A 21,687-nucleotide genomic window follows, 5' to 3' on the forward strand; every position below is an offset into this window, starting at 1 on the left:
GGTGAGATCAAGGTCAGGGTTCTACTAAACTATTATTTATACTTTATAAATCTGATTCACACCTGTTACTTGTCCATTGACGCGTTATTACGACTCTTGGATCAGCAAAACAAATCATCTTGGTCCTTGCCCAATATGCACAACCAATAAATTACCCAAAACACAATTAGAAAGTGCTTTTGGTTGAAATACTCATCTTTTATTCACTTAAGTCAATGAAGCAAGCGTCCAAACATTTCGTCCAAATAAGTAAATGACGGGAAGAGTTTGTGTGGAATGGTCAAGCGAGCTTTGAATACAGATTTGGCCAATTAAAAAGTGGGTGAACTAGTGAAAATACCAATAAGGTGTGTTACGTTCGGGTCAATTGTTATGCAGACGGTTTTCGAAAGAACGCACGATGAATAAATTGCTTTGGGGTGGAATTGGATCAGCTCTAAAAATAAGAGTTTTCTGCATTGAGTCACTCTTGAGCAATAATCGCTTATCTAAATTAGCAAACAAATATTCACTGGCAACAGAAATATCGTTTATTCATCATGTGCAAGTGGCTATGGCGACGTTGCTCTGGAAAATCCTCCTACGGGTGAGTGTCAATAATTTCCCAATTTGTTGATTGAGTTTGGGTTTAGGGTGAGATCGAACGAATCCCGCAAATCCAGCGTGGCAGATATTCCCGGGATGGAAGAAGAAGTCAAGGTGGAATCCCCTTCGGAGTCGTACAGAGTGATGAAGGACAACTAAAGACGAAATAATGTTACTGTTACAATGAAAAGTCTTGTCATTGGTGGCGAAATGTAATCACGCTCACGTTATTTGCTTTACATAAAAGAGAAACGACATCAGTTCCCGATTTCCATCGCATGAAATTGTAGTCACATATTCGTAGTTTATACAAAATAAATATGTAAAAGCGCAGTCGTTTTCTAAACTAATAAATCTGTACGGTTAGTTGGTATAAATCGACAGCTGGTTTCTGATGCATTGACGAGCCGCTTTTCTCGTACATTTTCTTTCAGCCGAATCGAAAGCGAATCCTTTTGGACATGTCACTCCTATTGGTTCCGGCTCGTTGTGGAAACAAATGTAAAACTGGCGACAACTGTCTGGATTTGCGAAACTGCCTTCTTGTTGGCAAACGAAGTTTTTAAAATGTTCGGATTCGGTAGTGGTTTCTATTCCGCCTCCTGCGGAACAATGTTCGCAATGTTCGCATCGCTTTCGGAAATTCCTCTCATTACATTTGCAATTGCAGTTGCATTTCGGTTTGTCCACTTTTGCATTCTCGCGAAATTGGCCTTCCATTTTTTCTTCATTCAACTTGCGGATTTTTCGAAGTTTCTGTTCTAGGTTTCTTTTCAGCAATTTAATTAAATAGTCTTTACTTCGGTAGTTTCTCATTTTCTGAACAAAGGGATGAAATAAAGAGTTGTCTGAGCTAAAATCCACAATTCGGAAATGTGACATTTCAGGTGATAAAATTAAAAAAAACAAACTACCGATTAGGAATGTCTGGAATTATTAAACAAACTTAAATACACGTTTACAATTGTTAAGTTGCTCACCTCAAATAACGACATATAATTATGATAACTATCAAATATAACACATTATTGACAGTGACAGCAAATAATTCATTAATTAAAAGTTACAAGAACACTGTTGCAAATGTGACTATGAGGATCAAAATGAGAACCACTAGGACAATAATATTTACTTTGCACAAAACTGTAACTTCTTAATAAATTACACAACTAATAACTACTAGTGGGTACATGAAACATCTAATTTATTTGAAAACCTTCCTTTTGCGCGACAAGTAAAGTCCGTTGTTTCAGCAGGAATACAAGGATCAATTCTGGATGTTGTACTTGCCATTTATTTCAGTTGTTGTTTCTAAACAAGGACATTGATAAAAAACATTGCAAAGACGACTACTAGTAAGGACCACATAATTTTTTAAGAATTTTTACCCTGTTTTTAAAGGTACCCTTTCATAAAAGTCAAATTTTATTGAATCTACCCTGTTTCTCCAAAGCTAGCCTTTAAAAAAAAAGTCAAATTTTATTGAATCTACCCTATTTTTTCAAAGGTGAATACGATTTCGGCGAAGAAAATTCACCTTTTAAAAACACTTAAATTTTAAAGATCTTGTCCTATTTTTAGGCCACTTCAGCACACATGTGAATACGATTTCGCGATTTCGGACAAACAAATTCGGACAAGGTCCTTATGAGCAAAGCAAGTTCACCTTTGAAAATACTTAAAATTCGCTTTTTTGTTGGGCCACGACAAATTCATATTGCACCTGTCCTCACTTTTTTAACCAAGCTAAAATAATGCCATAAATTTATGTTACCACTACTTCGATGCAATTTATCCACATAGAAGTTCGTTATAAGTTATAACCAGCGAGGAGGTAAGGCAAAGTAGCGCCGAAGTAGATCTGTACTAGTAGTCTGGGGTGTAGTTTTTTTTTTAGTTCAGTTCCATTATTATTATTGTTTTATCACATATTACTGTTTAGTAAGGTATATTTCATGATTCTAAATAATTTTTATCCCCATGAATTTATTGTATCTTCAACCGTATAATTATGAAGCAGAAGTATCTAAATTTTGTCAACAATAATTGTGACAGGCGCAGTAGATTTTATTTTATGTGAAATACTTAACCCGACCTTTTCACAATTGTCATTTTTGATAGATATGTCCCTAAAAAACAATTGGATGTTTAAAGTTGGATTTCATACACAACTCCATTTTTACAAATTTACAAAGGAAAGTGGCCACTGTGAATTGACCGCGACTTTATTTACCATTTTATCATGTTGATGGGTAAGTTAAAAAAAAGCTCTTTTTACGATACGATACGATAATCGGATAAAAGGATTTGTACTCCTGTCCCCTCATAAATGAAACTCTATAAACATTTTAATTCATTTTATTAACAGACCAAATTACATTATAAAAAAATCAATTAGCGATTTTTTGCAATAAAGTGTAGGTTTTTCGTGGCGGACTTTCCTCTTCTTCTGAAGACCTAAAATTAAAATTATGTCTTAATTAAAACTACAGTTTAGTTTTTCTTACATATTCAAATCTCCTAGATTTGTGACAAATAAAAGTTGATGTTCTTCACAGTTGAACTCAATTGAAATAAAACATCCAACATCCATCATGACTCGAATTCTTAGAGCATCTATGTGCTCCAAAATTTGTCTTAGAGGTCTAATGCAGGTTTAAAGGTGGTGTGTGGTGTTATCACAGATTAACTGGTTCTACCAGCTAATCTGTGGTATTATGGTTATTTGCCTGAACCAATTTTTCGACACGGCGGCCGTTATTAACAGTAACAAAAGCATTTTCTTGAAAAGGCATAATTTTTCGTTTGGTTTTCAATTGCCTTAACTCGTTAATCAGGAGAGTTTTTACCCCAAACCGTTTTTCCTCCATTTTTTTGCCTGTAAATGATAAAGAAATGCAAAATAATCTAACAAAGACAATCTGCCACCATGATATTGAAAACTTATATGAAAATCTGGTCAGATAAAATTTGGTTAGTTTATCTACATAGTGATATTATTATTATTATTATAGTGTACTTACTGCACTTCCCTATGTAAATTTGTAAAAATTGAGTCGTTTAAATCCGACTTTATACATCCAATTGTTTTTTAGGAACATATCTATCAAAAATGACAATTGTGAAAAAATCGGGTTGGAATACTTCACATATAAAATCTATTGCGCCTGTCACAATTGCTGATACAATTTAATTTATTTCTGCTGTCAACAACATTGACACAACCCACACATAAGACGTGGGGGGCTAGGGATTGCAATAAATTAAATGGCCACTATGAATTGACTGCGACTTTTGGGTAGAGGACAATCCAAATGCGTTGTTTCCGAGGGAATTTCAGTAATGATTTTCAGTAAAGTTGTGACTGTTGCGGTATATCAACTAATTTCAATATCAATATTGCAATACTCTTGTAGATTGTTTAATGAAAACGGAAGCAAGGGGTCCTAGTAAATTCTTGTGGGTGTAAGAAAACATAAATAACAGTGCAATGTGTGTTTTTAGGTTACAATTACACTACCGGATAAAAATACCTTGGTAAATTTACAATTTTGATATTAAAAATAATCCTAAGCTGTTTTGTTTAAGTACAAAATCTTATAAAAAGTACATTTTTCTGTTAGTTTTGCAATAAAGAAACTGACGTACGTTTTTGTTTTTCTGGTTAACCTAACTCCCTTCTTCATTTCATAGAGATAATGCATTAATTTTCGGCTTGTTGTCTGTCATATCGAAGAAAAAGTTAAGTAAGAACAACGCTTCTGAACAAAACATCTAAAAGTATTAGAGAAGTTGTTGGTTCATCGGAATAGAAATCGAATTTTCAGAAATTTTCAACGATTTCGTTTCATTATACTGTACACAGCATCTTCAGCGAGAAAAATATTCGAAAATAGTGTGTTATGTCAACAACATGACAGAAAATTAATAAATGTCAACATTACAGTAATGCAGCTATTTTTTCAAACTTTTAGGCAAATTGGTGTTATTTTTATGACCTAGCAACGAATATAATTTTTCAATCACACCCTGAGTTGGCCTTCTGGGATTGGTGAAATTAAGAATCTCGCAACTTTCTTATACAAGCATAAGTTACTTCTTCAGCTGCACTTCTTGGCGACCTATTGCCGCCGGCATTTGACATTTTTCTCTGGGGCGCGAGTTTTGGCGCACCTGTATATAGCGATGATGTCCATCAAATAACACATTACTGACAGTGACAGCAAATAATTTATTAATTAAAAGTTACAAGGACATTTATATACAGTGTTGCAAATATGAATATGAGGATCAAAATGAGAACCACTAGGACAATAATATTTAGTTTGCACAAAAGTTCCATTTCTTAATAAATTACACAGATAATAACTAGTACATGAAATATCTAGTTTATTTGGAAACCTTCCTTTTGCGCTACAAGTAAAGTCCGTTGTTTCAGGTGGAATACAAGGATCAATTCTAGGTGTTGTACTTGCCATTTCAGTTGTTGTTTCTGAACAAGGACATTGATAAAGAACATTGCAAAGATGTAATTCTGGATCAAAAAATGCACCATCCGGGCATGAATATTTCGTTTGAATAAGTGAACCATTGCGTAGCAACGAACACAAAAAATATGTTGTGCAACTCGGGTCTTTTGGATTTGCAAATCTCCCTTTCTCGGAACATGTAAAATTTTCTTTCTTGTATATGTCAGCTAAACAAACTGCCGATGATGTTGTCGAATTTGAATATTTTGTTGAATCAGTGATTATCGATGAAGTTGTCGATTTTGTCGTAGTAGAAGAAATATGCAAATCACTCGTGGTTGAACAAGGACAATGGTAGAGTTCACTACATAAATGTAGTTCTGGGTCAAAAAACGAACCTTTTGGACAAGGATATTTTGTTTGAATAAAAGAACCATTGCGCAGCAAGGAGCACAAAAAATATGTTGTGCAACTCGGGTCCTTTAGATTTACAAATCTTCCTTTTTCAGAACATGTAAAATTTACCTCCTTGTTTATACCAGTTAGACAAATAGCTGATGATGAAGATGTTGTTGTGAAATTTGAATATTTTGTTGAATCAGTAGTTGTAGTAGAAGAAGTAACTAACTCACTAGTGGTCGAACAAGGACAGTTGTAGAGCTCACTACATAAGTGTAGCTCTGGATCAAAAAATGAACCAATTGGACAAGAATATTTTGTTTGGATAAAAGAACCATTACGCAGCAGTGAACATAAAAAATATGTTGTGCAACTCAGGTCTTTTACATTAAAAAACCTTCCTTTTTCATTGCAAGTGAAATTTTCCGTAATATTTTGATCAGCAAAGCAAATCGTGGATGTTGAAGTTGTTGGAAGTTTAATTGTGGTTGTAGAAAATGTTGGTGATAGTGTTGTAAAACACGGACATTGATATAATAAACTACACAGTTGTAATTCCGGATCAAAAAGTGATCCAACTGGACAAGAATATTTTGTTTGAATAAAAGAACCATTGCGAAGAAGGGAACAAAGAAAATAAGTTGTGCAAGTTGGGTCTCTTGGATTTACAAATCTGCCTTTTTGAAAACATGTAAAATTTTCAGTGTAATTTTTATCAGAAATGCAGAATGTGGAATTTGTTAACACATTTGATAATATCGTGTTATTTAAAGTAGTTGGCATGACAGTAGAAGAACATTTATAAGAAGCACTACATACGCGTAAGTTAGAATCAAATAGTGTTCCCAAAGAACACGAAAATTTTTTTTGTACAAATGATTTGTTCTTAAGTAAACAGAAATAATATGTGGAACACGTTGTGTCTTCAGAGTTGACAACACGACCTTCCTCTGTACAATGTTTCTTTGCTGAGACTGGAGGTTTTAAAGTGATCAAAGAAGAATTGCCGATCTCATATGTTTTGGTTAAATTTAACACCTAAAAGTTTTTTGTTAGTTTCTTTAAAACTTTATAAATGATTAATGTTTTACTTACGAGGTAGAAACAAATTAGATTTTTTACAATGAGCATTATGGCACTGTCGGTGTTACTACTAACTAAATTCTCAAAAGCAAATTATTGCAAAGTAAACTTATTTGCATAATGATATAAAAGTTATTTTATGATCGTTATTAACAATAATTGCTTGTGGTGCTATAATTTTACTTTCGACAAATTATAAGAACTACAAATCCTTTAGACAACAATAATTTAATTAGCAATTGTTGAAAATATTTTTACTGTTTAGGAGAATTTCTCGTATAATTTGTTGAGAACAAATTTTCGTGAAATGTTAAAATGGATCATTTTTATGCAGGTCAGTGTCGACTTTCTTTAGGAAATGTAATTCTCGCTTAATTATTTTGAAAACTCAATTATACACAATTACCGAATTCGTAAATATTAGAAAGATAAATCCATTGCTCGAATTATATGTACATTATCAGAATATTTATGTACAATTCCACCTCGTTAAATTTGATTAAGTGTAGGTTTAACAAAGGCCTAATAAAAATAAAAAATAAAACAATCAAAATAATTTACCGTTATACAAAATATGCGAACAACTTGTCTCAGAAAAGGATCAGCATAACTTACAAATAAAATGAAAAAAATCATTCTCCCGCGACACATTATACAAAAACGAATTTTCTTCTGTTCGTACTGCACGTGACAATAATTTTTATCCTTTTCAAATAAGAATTTGAATCGGACAACCATCAGGATCGAATGGTTCGATATTGCCAGCCAAGGCGAAAGCCATTGTTTAGGTGAATTATTAAAAGACGTGGGACTGAATTTTCAGCACATTTCCAGACACGTCATCATCCATATTGAGTCCTTTTTTGACATTTATCTATTTTATCTGTTCGAGCATAAGGCCCAAATGTTAAATTATCCACAAATTTGTCCGGAAAGAAAACTGTTCGTTTTCCTAATGAACAATGAAACTTACCACATTTTTCATTTTTCATTAGATTCTGTTAATACAGTTGTTTTAATATTGTTTTTGGATAAAGCATTGAGTTAACTTTGAAATTTTAAATGAAATACAAAGCAAAGCGAGGTCGCACTTTTCAGCAAGCGTTCCATCACTAATAAAATATGATAAAACAAGTGTTTAATATGCAATTATATGTTTATTATGTCTTTATGTGTGTATAATTCTTTATAATTCATAACATATCCTTTAGCAGCATCCTGCTGTACACTGTTCGATGACTGGGTACTGATTTGTGATTCCAACACACTGTATATAAGTTTGTCTACATGCTGGATTAAGAGCATTGGGATCCGGTAAAGTAGCCATAGGAAGCTGATTATCGCAATAACTATTAATGCAAATCGATGTTAAATCACACTGTTGAGTAGTGGGATTAAATCTTTGTAAAGTTCCACAAGATCCATTACTTTTGACGTAATACATTCCTAAGACAAGAGTGCACGTATAATATTTTTTACATGTTGGGTCTCTAGGTTCTTTAAAGGTTCCCGGAGCTACGCAATTAAGGCCCCAAGTATGGTGCAATAATGCAAATAACTGAAATGTTTTATTTTAACAGATTTTATTCGATAATTTTTAATTAGCTATACTTACCAAGACTAGATGCACTAAAATATTCATTGTTAAGTGCATTTAATAAAGTCAAAGAATGAGCTTTAATAAAGTGCAACGATAAATATAAAGTTAAAAATATTTTTTTTATTTATTGCATCGAGGAATTAACTTAGATTAGTAATTTATGACTCTGTACAACGTAAAACTTTAAACACACTTGAGTCTATAATTAAATAATCACATTGTTCAAATTTGCATTCAGAGAATTAAAAAAAATAGTAATCTTTACGATGACGTCATAAAATGCGAATGATTTGAATTTTCATGTATCTAACAGGGATGTAAACATTAAGACAATTTAATGATTGACAAAATTTATTTTCAACAATTTGGTATTGAACTACAACTCAGTAAATCCTTATTAAAGTAGCCAATTTCACATGTTTTTACAACAGGATGGCTGTTACTTGTTGACCCAACACATTCAATGTACGTTTTGCAGTCAGTACCATTTGGGTCAGCTACTTTGGTAACTAATGGTGGTAAATTTTGACAAATATCCTCTATGCAGTGTGCTGATGTAGAACAGCGACTGGTAGAAGGATTAAAAATAGTAGATTCGGGACAAACATAATCTCTTGCAATTAAAGAACCGTGAGAGTGAACACATAAGAAATAATTCCTACATGTGGGATCACTGTATCTAAACCTTCCAGTTGTCTTACAGTTGGTACTACCTGAGAGTGTTTCATAGGCAGAAGCCACGACCTAAAACAACAATTCGGAGAAACATATTTAAAGAATCTGTGACTTACAGTCACACAAATGAACAAATGGTGGAGAATCATGCTGTATCCACTGGTGCAGAAAATAATACATTTTAATTAAATATTATCACATATCAAATATTATGTTAACAAATGTAAGGTGCAAATAAACATCGTAATACTCTTAAAACATTTTATTTACTGTAAAGTACAAGGTTATTTTTTATGTACAATTTCCTTGTATCCAGCAATCAGCATTTGGACTATAATCTTGGTCGAAAAGAAGACCACTAGGACAAGTGCCAATCACAGGATATTTATCAATTAGTCCCATACATTGGATGTAAGTGCGACAATCAGGTCCATTGGGATCTGGTAGTTTGGGAAAAAGGGGTATCAGCGGTTGAGTGGAACAAATGTTATCAATACAGACGGCAGTACTGGAACATGTTTGACTTGTTGGATCAAAAACCATGGTACTGGGACAAGTATAGTCGCTTTTAACATATGCCCCATTGTACAAAGCGCATAAATAATAAGAACGACATGTTGAATCCCGGTATCTAAATCTTCCAGCGGTGGTACAGTTATAGTCTTGTGCTATTCCTACACACAAAACCGACTTGAACAATATATTAGTTTTGAAAAAAATTCTTTTATTCTACTTACCATAAATGCGATTAAAATCTTCATTTTGTCTAAAATTTCTTCAATATCGCGCACTTAAATAAAACTGCATGTTTAAACAAATGCATTTTTATTTTAATTGATAAGATAAAAGACTACACATAACTATATCTATTTGTTGGAGTTAATTTATTAAGAACTGTTTTTATATTATTTGTTAATCTTTGAAACAATGAAGGTTGTTTGGGTTGGTAACTGTAAGGTACTACATGGTACACACCGGTTTTGTCCACGTAAAAAGTTTTTATTTGGTTGTAGGGTGATATAGCATAAAAGGGTCTACTAGCATAATTAACGTTCTCTCCATCTGGAACATTTCCCAGACCTAAATGGCTGTTTTGTGGTTCTTCATAATATTGTTGTTGTTGTACCGTATGTGGTAGATTTAAGTCCGTGATTTGCTGCTCTTGATTATCTTGCAAAGTGCGTGGCATTGCTGCAATATCCAATGAAGGATCTTCATTTTCCACACAGTTTGTCATGTACAAATCATTGCCGAAATAATTATGAATCAAATTTTTCAGTTGATAATCAAAATCTTTATTTCTGTCTTCAGTATGATGATTAATATCAAGCTCTATTTCCTTTGCAATGTTTTTGACTTTTGAATTTCCATTCAATATGTCCATGTTTAACTTTACGGTGACTTTTCCGTTTTTGCATCCAAGAAATTGCTTTCCGACATATCCTTGTTCACCAGTTTGTTGTTCGAAACCTAAGCCGTTTTTCAGAAATTTGTTGTATTGTAGCGGGAGTTTTTGTTGGGAGTCGAAACCTTCAAGCATACCTTCCCTCATTGGATCACCGATTTCAAATTCCCTGTAGTTGTTTGGAATCGACATAACGTCTGGAACGTCATTTTCATATGACTCCAAATCAGATGATGATAAAGGCATCATTCTTGCCGACAGTGTTTCGTCAGTTTCAGTTTTTTCACTTAATTTGTCTTTATCAGAATGTTGGGATTTATCGTTTCTTGTCAATTTAAAATTAGCTATCTTGTTTTTAATGCTTTTTATATAATCCAGAAGTGATCTTGGTAAAACAGAATATGCATCAATTTTCTTGTCAGGTGTGTCACTTGTGTTTTCCTCTTCCAGCCTCTTATTCTGTTCAAGCAATTTTGGTGATATTGTCTTCACGGAATTTTCTCCAATGTTTTCTTCTGGAGACGTTGGTGCTTTTGCTGTTAAATGATTTTTCTGGTTAGAAGTTAGCACTAACGATATGTTTGACTTTTCTCGATGCAAATTCTCATTCTCAGTTAAAATTCTAGGAGTTGGAGTAATCATATTTTTTTGAGGAGTTGATTTTTCTTGCTCTAAATTTTCATTTTTAAGTGATGTTTTTGTCTCAGAAACAGATTTTAAATTTGGTAGAGATTTTGCAGTGCTTTCATTTGGTTTGTTTTTATCGGCTTCATTTTTAGACATCATTTTCGATTTAACTCGATCACTATCTCCTTTACTTGTTTTCAGATCGACAATTGATTCTTTAATTGTCAAATTTTGTGTCTGAGGAAGAATTTCCGGTGATGTTGCTGATGGACGATTCAATTCTTTTTGATGAGAAGTTTGTAAATTTTCTAGTTGTAAGTTTCTGGGTTGTGTTTTTATCTCATCGACTTTTGGAATTTTTGTAATGTTTTTTTGTTTTGACTGAAAAGTTGCAGCTACTTTTGAGTCAGATTTTACTTGATCCGCATTTTGATTTTTAGGTAATTCTACAGTATCAGAACTTGGTGTAATTTTTTCAGATTTAAGCTGAGAATTTGGTTGTGGCATACTCTGATTGTTGGATAAAATTCGTGGTAATATTTTCTTCTCAGAACTTGGTAGAGACTCTGTTTTACTTTGAGATTCTAGCTGAAAAGACGACTGTTGTGTTGTCTGATTCGTAGGTAAAATTCTGGATGTTATTTTAATCCCATAATTGGTTAGAGACTCTGTTTTCTCTCCAGGTTTTAGCTGAGATTTTGATTGTTGTCCATTCTGACCCTCTGGTAAAATTTTTGGCAAAATTTTCTTTTTGTCAGAACTTGATGAAGACTTTGCAGTGTTTCCAGGTTCTAGTTGAGAGACTGATTTTTGTAAATTCTGACTCTGAGGTACAATTCTTGGTGAAATGTTTACCTTAGAACTTGGTAAAGATTCTTTGGTCTTTTTAGCAACTGGCTTAGAAATTTTCGCAAATGAAGAATTTAACTCTAAATTTTGCAAAATTTTTGATGGAGCTTCTAAACTTGGTAGAAAGTTTGTAACGTTTCCGTTTGATTTATTATTGTCAGTACCGTTTAAAGGTTTTGAAGCACTTTCTATTTTAACAGTTTGCGATTTATTTTTTGGCGGCAAATCCTGACTTTGAGAGATAATTTTTGAAGATATTAATGCACTTTCTTGTTGAGAATTTGGTGCCCGTAAAGAGTTTGAGTTTTCTAGTTTTTTTATAATTTTACTTAAAGTTTCTTGTTGTAAATTTTCATTGTTAGGTAAAATTCTTGGTGATATTTTCGACACCGAACTCGGTGTAGGTTCAGTACCTTGAATGTTTGAATTTTCTTGCATTATACTCTTATTCGTAAATAACATTCTTGGTAACATTGTTATCTCTAAATCTTGTCCAGATTTCGCAGTAGTTTCATTTGATTTATTTTTATTTGCGTCATTAGTTGACTTCACTCTTGTTCCAACTAAAGCACCGTTCTCCTCAATTGCTTTTAACTGAGAGTTTAAATCTTGCGTATTATTCAGATTCGGAGAGAAAATTCTTGTTGAAAAAGTATGTTCTGTTTGCGAAGTATTTAAATTTTCTTTTTGATATTGAGGAAGTGACCTAGGTCCTGCAGACACGTTTTGTTTTTGTAAGAATGTTGTCTTCTGTGTCAAATTTAAATTTTTTTCACCTCTTCTTTCAACAGTCGATTTTGGTAATATTCTTACTTCAATTGCCTGTTTGCCAGATCTTGAAGTCTCTAAAAAAAATAATACGATTAACATATAAATATGTTGATTTATGAATTAATACCTTTTCTGTTTGTAGTGCCAGCTTGAACGTTTTGAAAAACTGGTTTCAGTTTAATTTCTACACGTTTCCTTTCAGGAAGATCAATGAATGACTTGGACAAAATTTTACCTGATCTACAAATAAAAGTAAGATTTTGTTTAATTGTTTCGATAATGGTTTGTTCCACTGTCACAAAATCTAATTTGCGAGATTCTTTTGTATCATTGTCTGTGATTTCATAAGTTTCTTTATCACGAGCTATAGAGTTAGTTGGAGCTAATTTTGGCGATGCTTCCAAGCTAATAGAGTACTCAATGTAGCCATAATTAGTGCCATTTTCAAAAAAATGCAAAGTTGCTTTCTCATTCCAACAGATGGTGGTATATTTTTTTTCATCAAATTTTTCATAAGATGCTTTAATTAAGGGTTGATCCACTGTGAATTTAGAAAATATTTCTTCCAATTCCTTAGTATTTTTTCCTTCATTTTTGTGTGTAAATAACTTATTAAAAAAATTTGCGGCAAGTATATCTTCGAAACAAAATAGTGTCACAAACAGGAACAGCTGAAAAAAATATGAATTAGTTTCTTGATCAGAAAATATGTATGTACTTGTAGTTTTTTACGCCCTTGCTATTTACAGAAACAGAAAATGTAGGTAGTATTATACTTAAATATAACACTTTCAAGAATCAATTAATATGTTTGATAAACAGTTTTTATTTTTTTTTACTACATAAAAAATACGCCAACTGGATAAGTCTCAAATTCTATAAAACTTTATTGGTTTGGCATAATTCAGAATATATTCAGATTATAAAAGACAGCCGATAAAGTGAACTTTATAAAGCCATAACTAAACTTTTCTTTTTGCTATACAAAATAAAACTTTTTAAATAAAATTTTATTATCTAGATAAATTATGACGTATTTAAAACAAATGTATTGTAAATCTACTATTATTTTGCAGAGTAACCAGTGTTAGTTAGGGTTAATTAGTTTTAGACAATGATATGTAATTTGAAGCTAATTACTTCAGAATATAACAAATGCGTAGGTTGTTAAACAGTAGGTAAAACACAATGTGAGCCTATGTGGGGACATAATTTGATAACATTATCAACTGTCTTCGTCAATGGGAATTAATCAATAAAATTAAAAAAAAATAACAAGTTTTGCGTTCTTTAATTTAAAAACAATTTTTTCCAGTGGTATTTCGAATTAATTTTAATAAATGCATTTACTCCATACTCATTAATCCAAGCAATTCATCACTTATATATTTTTTTAAATCACTGAGATATGCATCATTTATTTTAAATAATAAATCATCGATTACATTTGTACGTTATCAAAACTCAAAAAATATTTCATGAACCGTCTATCAAATAATGACGTAGTCATTAGCCCGTCATCATTAATTAAAAATTAATGAAGTCTGAAGTGTTTGTCAAAAAAAATGAAAATAGAGGAAAAAGATTTTGCTTGCTTAATCAAGGGCTGTTGTGGCGTTTTAATTACATTTGTGCAATAAAAAAAAACGATTTTTATAGCGTGCTAATTCTCAAAATTCTAATTATGTATTGCAGAAAATATATTAAAAACCACTTACCAACATATTTTTTGCAATTAATAGACTCATTTTTACCACAGTTTGTGTACCATCGATTCGATTGCCGTAAATAAACTACTTATCTTCAAACAATACAGTTTTAAATGATTCGAACAGAAAGTGACTCAAATAAAGATAGAATGGTAATAAAAATCTTCCCTCACAAATGTATGACGCAGCAAAATTCATTTTGTGTGCACAGTAGCGACAATAATGCCAATTAAACACATCTTGCTTCTTCACACATTTGCTTTTAATAAATACAATTTTCATTTTTTTTTTAAAACTACATTTTTTATTAAAACAAACAACTTCAAAGTTAATGTAGTTTTTTTATAAGTACAGCTTTTGTAAAATAATAAAGTTAAATTAATTGATTAAGACGAAAAAAAACTTAGGGGGCACCCGGGTTTGAACCGGGGACCTCTCGATCTGCAGTCGAATGCTCTACCACTGAGCTATACCCCCACTTGCGTGTATTTCTACATACCCTGTAATTCCAGATCAGTTTTACAAATCAAGAAATTAATAGTATTACTGCTGTATTGATTAGTTCATAACACCGTAAGTCGATCAAATGTATTTATTATGATTATTAATTTTTCATTTTTCAATTAAATTTATTATAAATAAAACAACAAATCGAAAATAATAATTAGACAAAAAACAGCTTGTGTAGCTGAACTATACCTACTATACAATCCTACTAAAAATACCAACTAATTTCTAATGAAAAGCCAGATATCCTAAACCAATTCATCCAATAGGTATAAAAAGAGATAGACACAATTCATTTCTTACTTTATTATTAGAAAAGTTTATTTGTATGATAAGATAAGAAGTGCTAGTATCTGTTCGTTTGAAATATTCATTCCTTTAGTGAGGAAATCTCGCTTATATTCTTTCCAGTCATGCGAAACTAAATAAAATTTAATATGATGTATGTAAACGAGAAAAAATCGTGACAATGGGCCGACCTACTTCAAGGCTAAGTGACAATTTGAATGAAAATTGGAAAACACCCTATTTAGAAGTAATTTCAGTCGGAGTAGTACAGGTGAGTAAGACAGACGTCTGATAAGATAGAAATTCCCAGAAATATGATTCCTGGTAGCAATTTACATACTTATAATTTCTATACATTTCCAGTTTCTCTTATCGCTACAGATACTTTGTTATGGCGTGTTTATAATGCAATTTATTTCGGAAGACTTATACAATCTAAAAACCGGATTATGGACAGCTATTATTTTCGTCAGTGTTTCAAAGATTACAAGTCAGTTTAAAGTAGATTTTAAACCGTTACTTAAGTAGTTTTCCAGATTCCTGGACAAAATCTTATTGTAAACATTTGGACAATATTAGGCACAAAATACACAAACGTAACATTATTGTTGCAACTTTTTTTTTATTTATTGAACTTGTTACAAGTTCATTTATTAACACGAAAACTGCCCAGATCGTTCTATATGGATTGTGTGGAGGTACACTACAAATTTCATTGACACACCTTAATATATGTTTCCAGGTATACTTTCAAGCATTATTCACGTCCATTGTAAATATGCAACTTCTCAAGCGTTTGAAAATCGACCAAAACTTTTTGACATGACTGATCAATTGGTCAAAGCTTTTAGTTTGATTTTCATGCCCCATTTCGTTCTGTTTTTGTCAAATTTATACAAGACAAAACACTGCCTGTTGATTTTAGGTGCCCTTATGCTTAATATTATCCCAATATGTCTCCTCATTAGAAAAACGCAACACAAAAAATCTCCACTTTGCAAGTTTAAAACTCTCGAAAGGTTAGTTGAAATTGTTGTAAAATTTTAATTAAGTAGTTATAATTTTTCAACTCACAGGTTATCAATTGAAATGGAAGATTTGAACCATAAGCCCCCTATTATCACAGAACCGTCATCATCGTCGTCATCCAGTGATGAAGATGAAGAAAAAGTAGAAGAATATGAGGTTACGATAACTGAACCAACGCCTCCAAATAACATTCAAAAATATTTCCAAAATGTTGGTGTTAAGATTTTGCCAAATATACCAGAAGAAAACGAATTGGAAGAAGAAGAGGACATTAATGAAATCACCAGTAAAAGGTTGAGCAGGATTAGTGCTATTTTACAAGAATTGAACGAAAATAATCGCAAAAGTGTCAACTTGAGTGTGATTAATTTGTATCAACCGGATGAAATTGTTGAAAGTGTTGAGCATGAAGATGAGGAATTAAGTGAACCTCGTCCAAAAAAATCCAGATGTTTTAGTATTACTTCCAGTGTTTTGTTTGAATTAGAGGCAAAGAAAACTAAACTGAAATCATTTTTTTACGAATATTTTATTAAACCTGTGCCCAGGACATTGAGAAGTTTTTATTTTTATCCGGCAGTTTTATCGAATGTTATTACTACGCTACTATCAACAGTTGTTATTGTAACAGCCCCGTATATGATGTGTCTAAAAAACAATCATGGAAACCACACAGAAGCCACATTTATTTTGACAATAATTGGATTTTCGTGGCTTTTTTTTCTAGCCGGACACCCAGTTTTTAGTAAACTTTCACCACTGAAAACCCAAATTTTGTTCCTTATTGGACTTTCAGTCTCAGGATTCAGTTTATGTAAGTGTAAGTAATGCAAGTGATTGTTTTTCACCAGTTTTTTACAGTTATTGTTCATAAATTTAGTTACGATAATTTTACGTTATTTTCTCTGACTTTTGGAATAGGTCATGGAATAATCACTTACACGGAAAACAAAAATTGTGAGAATTTTTTTGGACAAACAAATTGGAAGAAATTGCAAGGGGCGCTCGAAATTTGTACTGGATTTATTGTGATATTAGTTTACGTAATTATTTATTTTTCTAATTTAGAAATTGATGTTTTCTTGTCTTATGCTTATTGGGTTTATGTTTTTAACGTGTCTCTGTGGATTGTGTCGTATATTTTGAAAAAAATTGTGTTTAATATCAAACATGTGCGAAGTTATAACTGCCAACGGTATTCCGATTTTAATTTTTAAATTTCATTGTTGAATAAATATCGTTTTACTCGTTTTCTTCTTTATTGTTTAATTTGCGTGGTAAGAAATAATTTTGTGTTGTAACATCCTCTCCTCAATCAATTATTGCTTAGTTTACGGCCTTGTTATCATTTATTAAGCTGTTATGGCATTATTCATTCAGAATTTGACACACTAAAATTAACCATAACTCTCAGGTGTGATAGATAGAATTTTGAAAATTTAATGGTGCACTTCAACGCCTTAATAAAGGTCTCATTAAATAAGTCATTAAAACTCAGCCTCTGTAAAAAATTGAAAAAAAAAGAAAACATGTAATTGTAGTGAACTTTTGATAATTCTGTTGAAAAATGTGAAAAAATCTAATAAAAATGAATAAAACTTTTTTTAATAATAATAAGGAATAGGTAATGCATTAATTTTTTATAACTTTATCTTTAAGTTCCCACCAACAAATTTTATAAAACTAATCTAATACCTACTATAAGTAATTTAAATATGTACTGGTTGACAAAATAAAAAAAAACAAATAAAATTTATGTTTCAGCTTGTAAAAGCCGTTATGGTTATGCTGTTAGATTCTAGTATAGGTTTACCTAATTTTCTTTTATTTTTACTAAAAATCTACATAAAGAACTTTAAGTATATGTTTCTTAAGACTTTAAAATTCGTTTCAGTACTTTTTCAAAATAAAATACCCGTTTCTTAATTTTTTCTAATAATGAATTCTATCTTGTTAGTATTTTAAAGTGGCAGCAAATATTACAAAAAATAAAAGTTAAAAACTGCAAAATAAATCAATTAGCGGCGAAATTCAAGAAAAAGTTGCAGGAAAATTTTCAGCAGCAGGAATCTTTACGACAACCATCATCCCTTTGTTTTGGTTTTGAGGTTATGTAAAATGTCAAAAGCTGAGCTTTTGCAAGAATACAAAAACGATGTAAATAATTTACGAAAATGTGCCAAAGAATTAAATATTAGTGAGAAGGAGATAACGAAAATATTTAAAGAATGTTTTAAACAATTAGACCAAGAAAATGCAAGCTCAAATGAAAATGAGAGTAACGCTCAAAAGTATTTTTCTACAATCCTCAAAATATTTTTAATATTTACATTGATATCGATTTGTGTTTACGTTTTATTAAATGTACATCAACCAACTTCCAGTATTGTGCTTCGAAATGTTCAGGGGTTGATTTATCCTGGATTAAAAGTGTTGAGGTTTTTATCAGTTCCAGTAATCAAGAGGTTTCCTGCACTCACAGGTATTGTCACTGTTGTTCCAGTATTTGTTAATAAAGTGTGTTTGCAGGATTATACGATGAGAGCTGTTTGGTTGAAAATCCGTATTTTTATGTGTCAGATATGGAGTGTTGGCCATGTGAAAATGTGCACTCAGTTATTGACTTGACTGGATTTGATAATTACAGTTTATACCAGTCTGGGACGCCTTACATAGTCAAAGTAAAATTATAACTAAATTTAAGTATCCTTCCTGTATCCATTGTTATAGACACAACAAAAAGAAGTTTTATTTGAAAAACTAAAGGAGTTGTACATGAGTAATAAAAATGTATTTCATGATGAGGCTGACAAAATTAAGTCAACTAATTCTTCCATCAGTAATATACAGGAATTGTTCAGTATTAGTGTTGAGTCTTCCACTCATATTTCTTGGAGAATTAATAAAATGGCTCCTGGGAGGTTAATAAGAACTTTATTTCCCAGGCCTTACATAATTTCTGAATGGTCAGGGCAAAGTATAGAACGTTATGTCATGATTGATGGACCAAAAGCGGACCCTTATGTATTACCTAATCCTGAATGTAGTTATGTAATTATTACACAAGGGGCAGGTGAACGCACCATCATCCTTAAACCCTCTAGAGAATGTGGAGACGTCTGCAGAACAGTTTCTGTAATACTCAAACCTTCTTATGTTTGTAAGAAATTTGTTGTTTGCTGTTTTAAAAAACTAATTATTTTTTTTCAGTATGGTATAATTGGTGGTACTGGCGCCCCATCAGTCTTCCCACAAGAAAAGATCTATCAGAAGTGTCAGTAAGTTACGTAAGTTCATATTGTTAACCAACAGACTGAATAATAAATAATTTTTAACAAACGGAAATTTTATTTCAAAATAAATAGTTTATGACAACTAATATCCTACTCTGTTTTTACAAAACGGAATGAGCTATTGTGGATTTATTTAACAACCAATTTAAGTAGAAACAAAAAATTAAAATTTTATTCAATTTTCTTTTTCAACCATCCTTTAAAAATAATGGGTAACAACGGGATGATCCCACACACCGCCAATGTAACCAATGAACTAGCACTTATTTTAAAATCATCAGCAGTCATATTTTGCAACGTTTGTCCACCTTGAATGGCAATAAATGAAGGTGGTGCAACTCCAAAAAATGTTCCTAGAGCAAAAGGCACCAACGGGACTCCTATCACAGGTGCAGTTAAATTTATAAACCAGTTGGGTAAAAATGGTGTTATTCTTAAAAATAATACGTAGTTGAACAAATTGTCACGGTGTTTATTCACTTGGTGGCCCCATGCAGCAGCTTTTTCAGGGAAATACTTTAGAACTAGTTTTCGTCCCAACAGTTGGGACAATAGAAAACATAAGGAGGCTCCTACAGCTGAACAAGTGCAAACTAGGGTCAGAGCCACCGTGAAAGGAAAGAGGAATCCTGAAAGGACTGAAAGAAATAGCGAACCCGGAATTGCAAATGTTTGAAGACTGTATTAGGATTAAAGAAAATATTCTACGTTAAAACAGTATTTTGTAACTTAGAACTATAAAAAAGGATACAAAATGTAAGCAGTAAAAACTCCAGTCATTACTTGGAAATAATGGTCGGCTTTATATCTGTTTAAAACAATTCCTAATTGTTTAGCGTCTTCTATGTTCCATGGCAATTTGATGTGTTGCCGTTCTTCCCTAAAAACAGGTAACATCAGTCTAATTCTTGGAATAGGATTTGGAAAAACTTACTCAGTGACTTGAGGAAAAGTTTTATACACTAAAAACAACGCAAAGAGTGAACTTAAAAAAATTATAAAAACTGAAACTAATGCCGTCCTTGTAGATATAGAATTATCTAAAAAAAGAAAACACTGTTAATTTTTAAGCAAAAATATAATTTTGAGGTTATGTTAACCTACTTGGATCATGAATGGATTGTCGGTTCGGGATCATAACTGGGGAATGATTAGTAAAATTAATAGATCTGCGGTATGTAGGTCTACCCCTGATTTGGTAGTTTGATAGGAAAGGGCGATTATAAATGTCTGAGGTGGATGATATTTGAAAACATTGAATTTGATTGTCACCTTGGATGTTTTGTTGTGTCGTCATTTTTTCAGTCGGAATTGCTTGAAATTTATTTAAAATGGAATTCGATATGGTTTTTTGTGATTTACTGCTTCATATTTACGTTATTTATTTTTCTAATTAATGGAAATTTAAACTAACGTGACAGATGACAGCACTGACGTGAAGGTGATCAGCTGACATGGTGTGGCATGACGTGATAGGCTGAAAGCCAATCGCCACTTTTGACAGGGCCTGATTGGTGTTAATTGGGCCCGAAAAACGTATTTATGCAAATTTTATGTAAAAATTACAAAATATGCGCATAACTGATGACAAGTTTCGAAAGGTGATAAAAAACAGTCAACTAATCGTAAAAATGAATGCAGATTTTTTTTCAAACTTTGGTTTTGGAGAAATAACAGAACTGTCAATTTTCGTATTATCACGTACAGTTGCGGAATGGACCCATTGCATCAAAGAAAAATCGAGGGTACCGCATGAGCGGCGAGAGAAATAACTCCACCCATTCTCATCGTGACTGACATTTGACAAATAAATCTCTTTTTTCTTGTTAAAATTGTTAGTTAATTAAACAATTTGTCTGTTTTAGGAAATTTATTCATTGAACTAAGTGTAATAATTAAATCATCGCTTTGATCTGCTGTCTACCTATTATTATGCCACAAATCATGACAAGAGTAAAAAATGAGGTTATTAATGTAAAGGTTGTTTTACAGTTTACATTATGAACTGCCCGAAATTTTAATTCCGCAACTGTACCTATTATTGAATTTGTTATTTTGTAAAATGTTTTCTTTTTAGAACTACCCCAAAGCACCTGCACAAAAAAACGGGCTCTCCAACGACCAAATGCATGAAACGACCACTTCGATTAAGTTCGTAATGAGCTCGGAATGCAACTTTACCAATTTATTTAAAAAAATACTGCTTAAAAATAGCTATTTATGTCTCAAGTACGCAAAATAGAATTTTAGGGGACCAATCGTAATTAATGATGAGGCGACGTAGGAGCTGAGTCTTCAATGAGAGGAGTCACCTAAAACCTTTTGCGTACGTGGTGTATAGGTACAAGATTTTTTGTTAAAGCTCCCAAAACACGAATTCACACCTCATACTAATTAA

General features: G+C 32.1%; 9 protein-coding genes and 1 non-coding gene across 14 annotated transcripts; 3 read left to right on the forward strand and 7 right to left on the reverse strand.

Moving 5' to 3' along the window:
* The first annotated feature begins 213 nt into the window (after nucleotides 1–213).
* LOC123005045 lies at nucleotides 214–963 on the forward strand. Its single transcript, XM_044398637.1, has 2 exons — nucleotides 214–586; nucleotides 633–963. The coding sequence occupies exons 1-2, from the start codon at nucleotides 401–403 to the stop codon at nucleotides 753–755; spliced, it is 309 nt and encodes a 102-aa protein (XP_044254572.1). The 5' UTR covers nucleotides 214–400; the 3' UTR covers nucleotides 756–963.
* On the reverse strand, nucleotides 519–1,669 carry LOC123005044. The gene is made up of 2 exons (XM_044398636.1): nucleotides 1,566–1,669; nucleotides 519–1,512 (listed from the first exon to the last, which is right to left on the reverse strand). Exons 1-2 carry the CDS (start codon nucleotides 1,578–1,580, stop codon nucleotides 949–951), a joined length of 579 nt encoding a protein of 192 aa, XP_044254571.1. The 5' UTR covers nucleotides 1,581–1,669; the 3' UTR covers nucleotides 519–948.
* Nucleotides 1,670–4,812: 3,143 nt separating this feature from the next.
* Nucleotides 4,813–6,609, reverse strand: LOC123005043. Its single transcript, XM_044398634.1, has 2 exons — nucleotides 6,549–6,609; nucleotides 4,813–6,491 (listed from the first exon to the last, which is right to left on the reverse strand). The coding sequence occupies exons 1-2, from the start codon at nucleotides 6,582–6,584 to the stop codon at nucleotides 4,824–4,826; spliced, it is 1,704 nt and encodes a 567-aa protein (XP_044254569.1). The 5' UTR covers nucleotides 6,585–6,609; the 3' UTR covers nucleotides 4,813–4,823.
* A 1,064-nt stretch (nucleotides 6,610–7,673) lies between these two features.
* LOC123005534 lies at nucleotides 7,674–8,281 on the reverse strand. The gene is made up of 2 exons (XM_044399328.1): nucleotides 8,152–8,281; nucleotides 7,674–8,094 (listed from the first exon to the last, which is right to left on the reverse strand). Exons 1-2 carry the CDS (start codon nucleotides 8,188–8,190, stop codon nucleotides 7,744–7,746), a joined length of 390 nt encoding a protein of 129 aa, XP_044255263.1. The 5' UTR covers nucleotides 8,191–8,281; the 3' UTR covers nucleotides 7,674–7,743.
* Nucleotides 8,282–8,477: 196 nt separating this feature from the next.
* LOC123005624 lies at nucleotides 8,478–9,054 on the reverse strand. Its single transcript, XM_044399458.1, has 2 exons — nucleotides 8,928–9,054; nucleotides 8,478–8,880 (listed from the first exon to the last, which is right to left on the reverse strand). Exons 1-2 carry the CDS (start codon nucleotides 8,958–8,960, stop codon nucleotides 8,494–8,496), a joined length of 420 nt encoding a protein of 139 aa, XP_044255393.1. The 5' UTR covers nucleotides 8,961–9,054; the 3' UTR covers nucleotides 8,478–8,493.
* Nucleotides 9,055–9,058: 4 nt separating this feature from the next.
* On the reverse strand, nucleotides 9,059–14,304 carry LOC123005623. 3 transcript variants are annotated; one of them, XR_006412771.1, is made up of 4 exons: nucleotides 14,182–14,304; nucleotides 12,591–13,134; nucleotides 9,549–12,537; nucleotides 9,343–9,485 (listed from the first exon to the last, which is right to left on the reverse strand). XR_006412771.1 is itself a non-coding variant. In XM_044399457.1 (2 exons), the coding sequence occupies exons 1-2, from the start codon at nucleotides 9,570–9,572 to the stop codon at nucleotides 9,103–9,105; spliced, it is 423 nt and encodes a 140-aa protein (XP_044255392.1). In that variant the 5' UTR covers nucleotides 9,573–9,689; the 3' UTR covers nucleotides 9,059–9,102. The 3 variants fall into 3 exon arrangements, 1 of the variants encoding a protein (XP_044255392.1); XR_006412772.1 differs by lacking the exon at nucleotides 14,182–14,304 and having other exon boundaries at nucleotides 12,591–13,235; XM_044399457.1 differs by lacking the exons at nucleotides 12,591–13,134; nucleotides 14,182–14,304 and having other exon boundaries at nucleotides 9,059–9,501; nucleotides 9,549–9,689.
* A 273-nt stretch (nucleotides 14,305–14,577) lies between these two features.
* On the reverse strand, nucleotides 14,578–14,649 carry Trnac-gca. Its single transcript has one exon. It is a non-coding gene; the product is annotated as a tRNA-Cys (tRNA).
* A 361-nt stretch (nucleotides 14,650–15,010) lies between these two features.
* On the forward strand, nucleotides 15,011–17,247 carry LOC123005524. Its single transcript, XM_044399316.1, has 6 exons — nucleotides 15,011–15,238; nucleotides 15,331–15,457; nucleotides 15,504–15,665; nucleotides 15,710–15,986; nucleotides 16,044–16,810; nucleotides 16,858–17,247. Exons 1-6 carry the CDS (start codon nucleotides 15,149–15,151, stop codon nucleotides 17,211–17,213), a joined length of 1,779 nt encoding a protein of 592 aa, XP_044255251.1. The 5' UTR covers nucleotides 15,011–15,148; the 3' UTR covers nucleotides 17,214–17,247.
* Nucleotides 17,248–17,389: 142 nt separating this feature from the next.
* Nucleotides 17,390–19,337, forward strand: LOC123005525. The gene is made up of 4 exons (XM_044399317.1): nucleotides 17,390–18,478; nucleotides 18,526–18,677; nucleotides 18,727–19,156; nucleotides 19,207–19,337. The coding sequence occupies exons 1-4, from the start codon at nucleotides 18,115–18,117 to the stop codon at nucleotides 19,299–19,301; spliced, it is 1,041 nt and encodes a 346-aa protein (XP_044255252.1). The 5' UTR covers nucleotides 17,390–18,114; the 3' UTR covers nucleotides 19,302–19,337.
* Nucleotides 19,325–20,753, reverse strand: LOC123005526 (transmembrane protein 41B). 3 transcript variants are annotated; one of them, XM_044399318.1, is made up of 4 exons: nucleotides 20,394–20,753; nucleotides 20,224–20,329; nucleotides 20,041–20,169; nucleotides 19,325–19,968 (listed from the first exon to the last, which is right to left on the reverse strand). In XM_044399318.1, exons 1-4 carry the CDS (start codon nucleotides 20,584–20,586, stop codon nucleotides 19,461–19,463), a joined length of 936 nt encoding a protein of 311 aa, XP_044255253.1. In that variant the 5' UTR covers nucleotides 20,587–20,753; the 3' UTR covers nucleotides 19,325–19,460. The 3 variants fall into 3 exon arrangements, with proteins under 3 accessions (XP_044255253.1, XP_044255254.1, XP_044255255.1); XM_044399319.1 differs by having other exon boundaries at nucleotides 20,562–20,751; XM_044399320.1 differs by having other exon boundaries at nucleotides 20,224–20,345; nucleotides 20,394–20,489.
* Nucleotides 20,754–21,687: the final 934 nt, after the last annotated feature.

Source organism: Tribolium madens, unplaced genomic scaffold (genome assembly GCF_015345945.1).
Source record: "Tribolium madens isolate multiple individuals breed KSU strain unplaced genomic scaffold, Tmad_KSU_1.1 Scaffold_20;HRSCAF=117;Tcas5.2_LG4, whole genome shotgun sequence".
Classification (NCBI taxonomy): Eukaryota; Metazoa; Arthropoda; class Insecta; order Coleoptera; family Tenebrionidae; genus Tribolium; species Tribolium madens.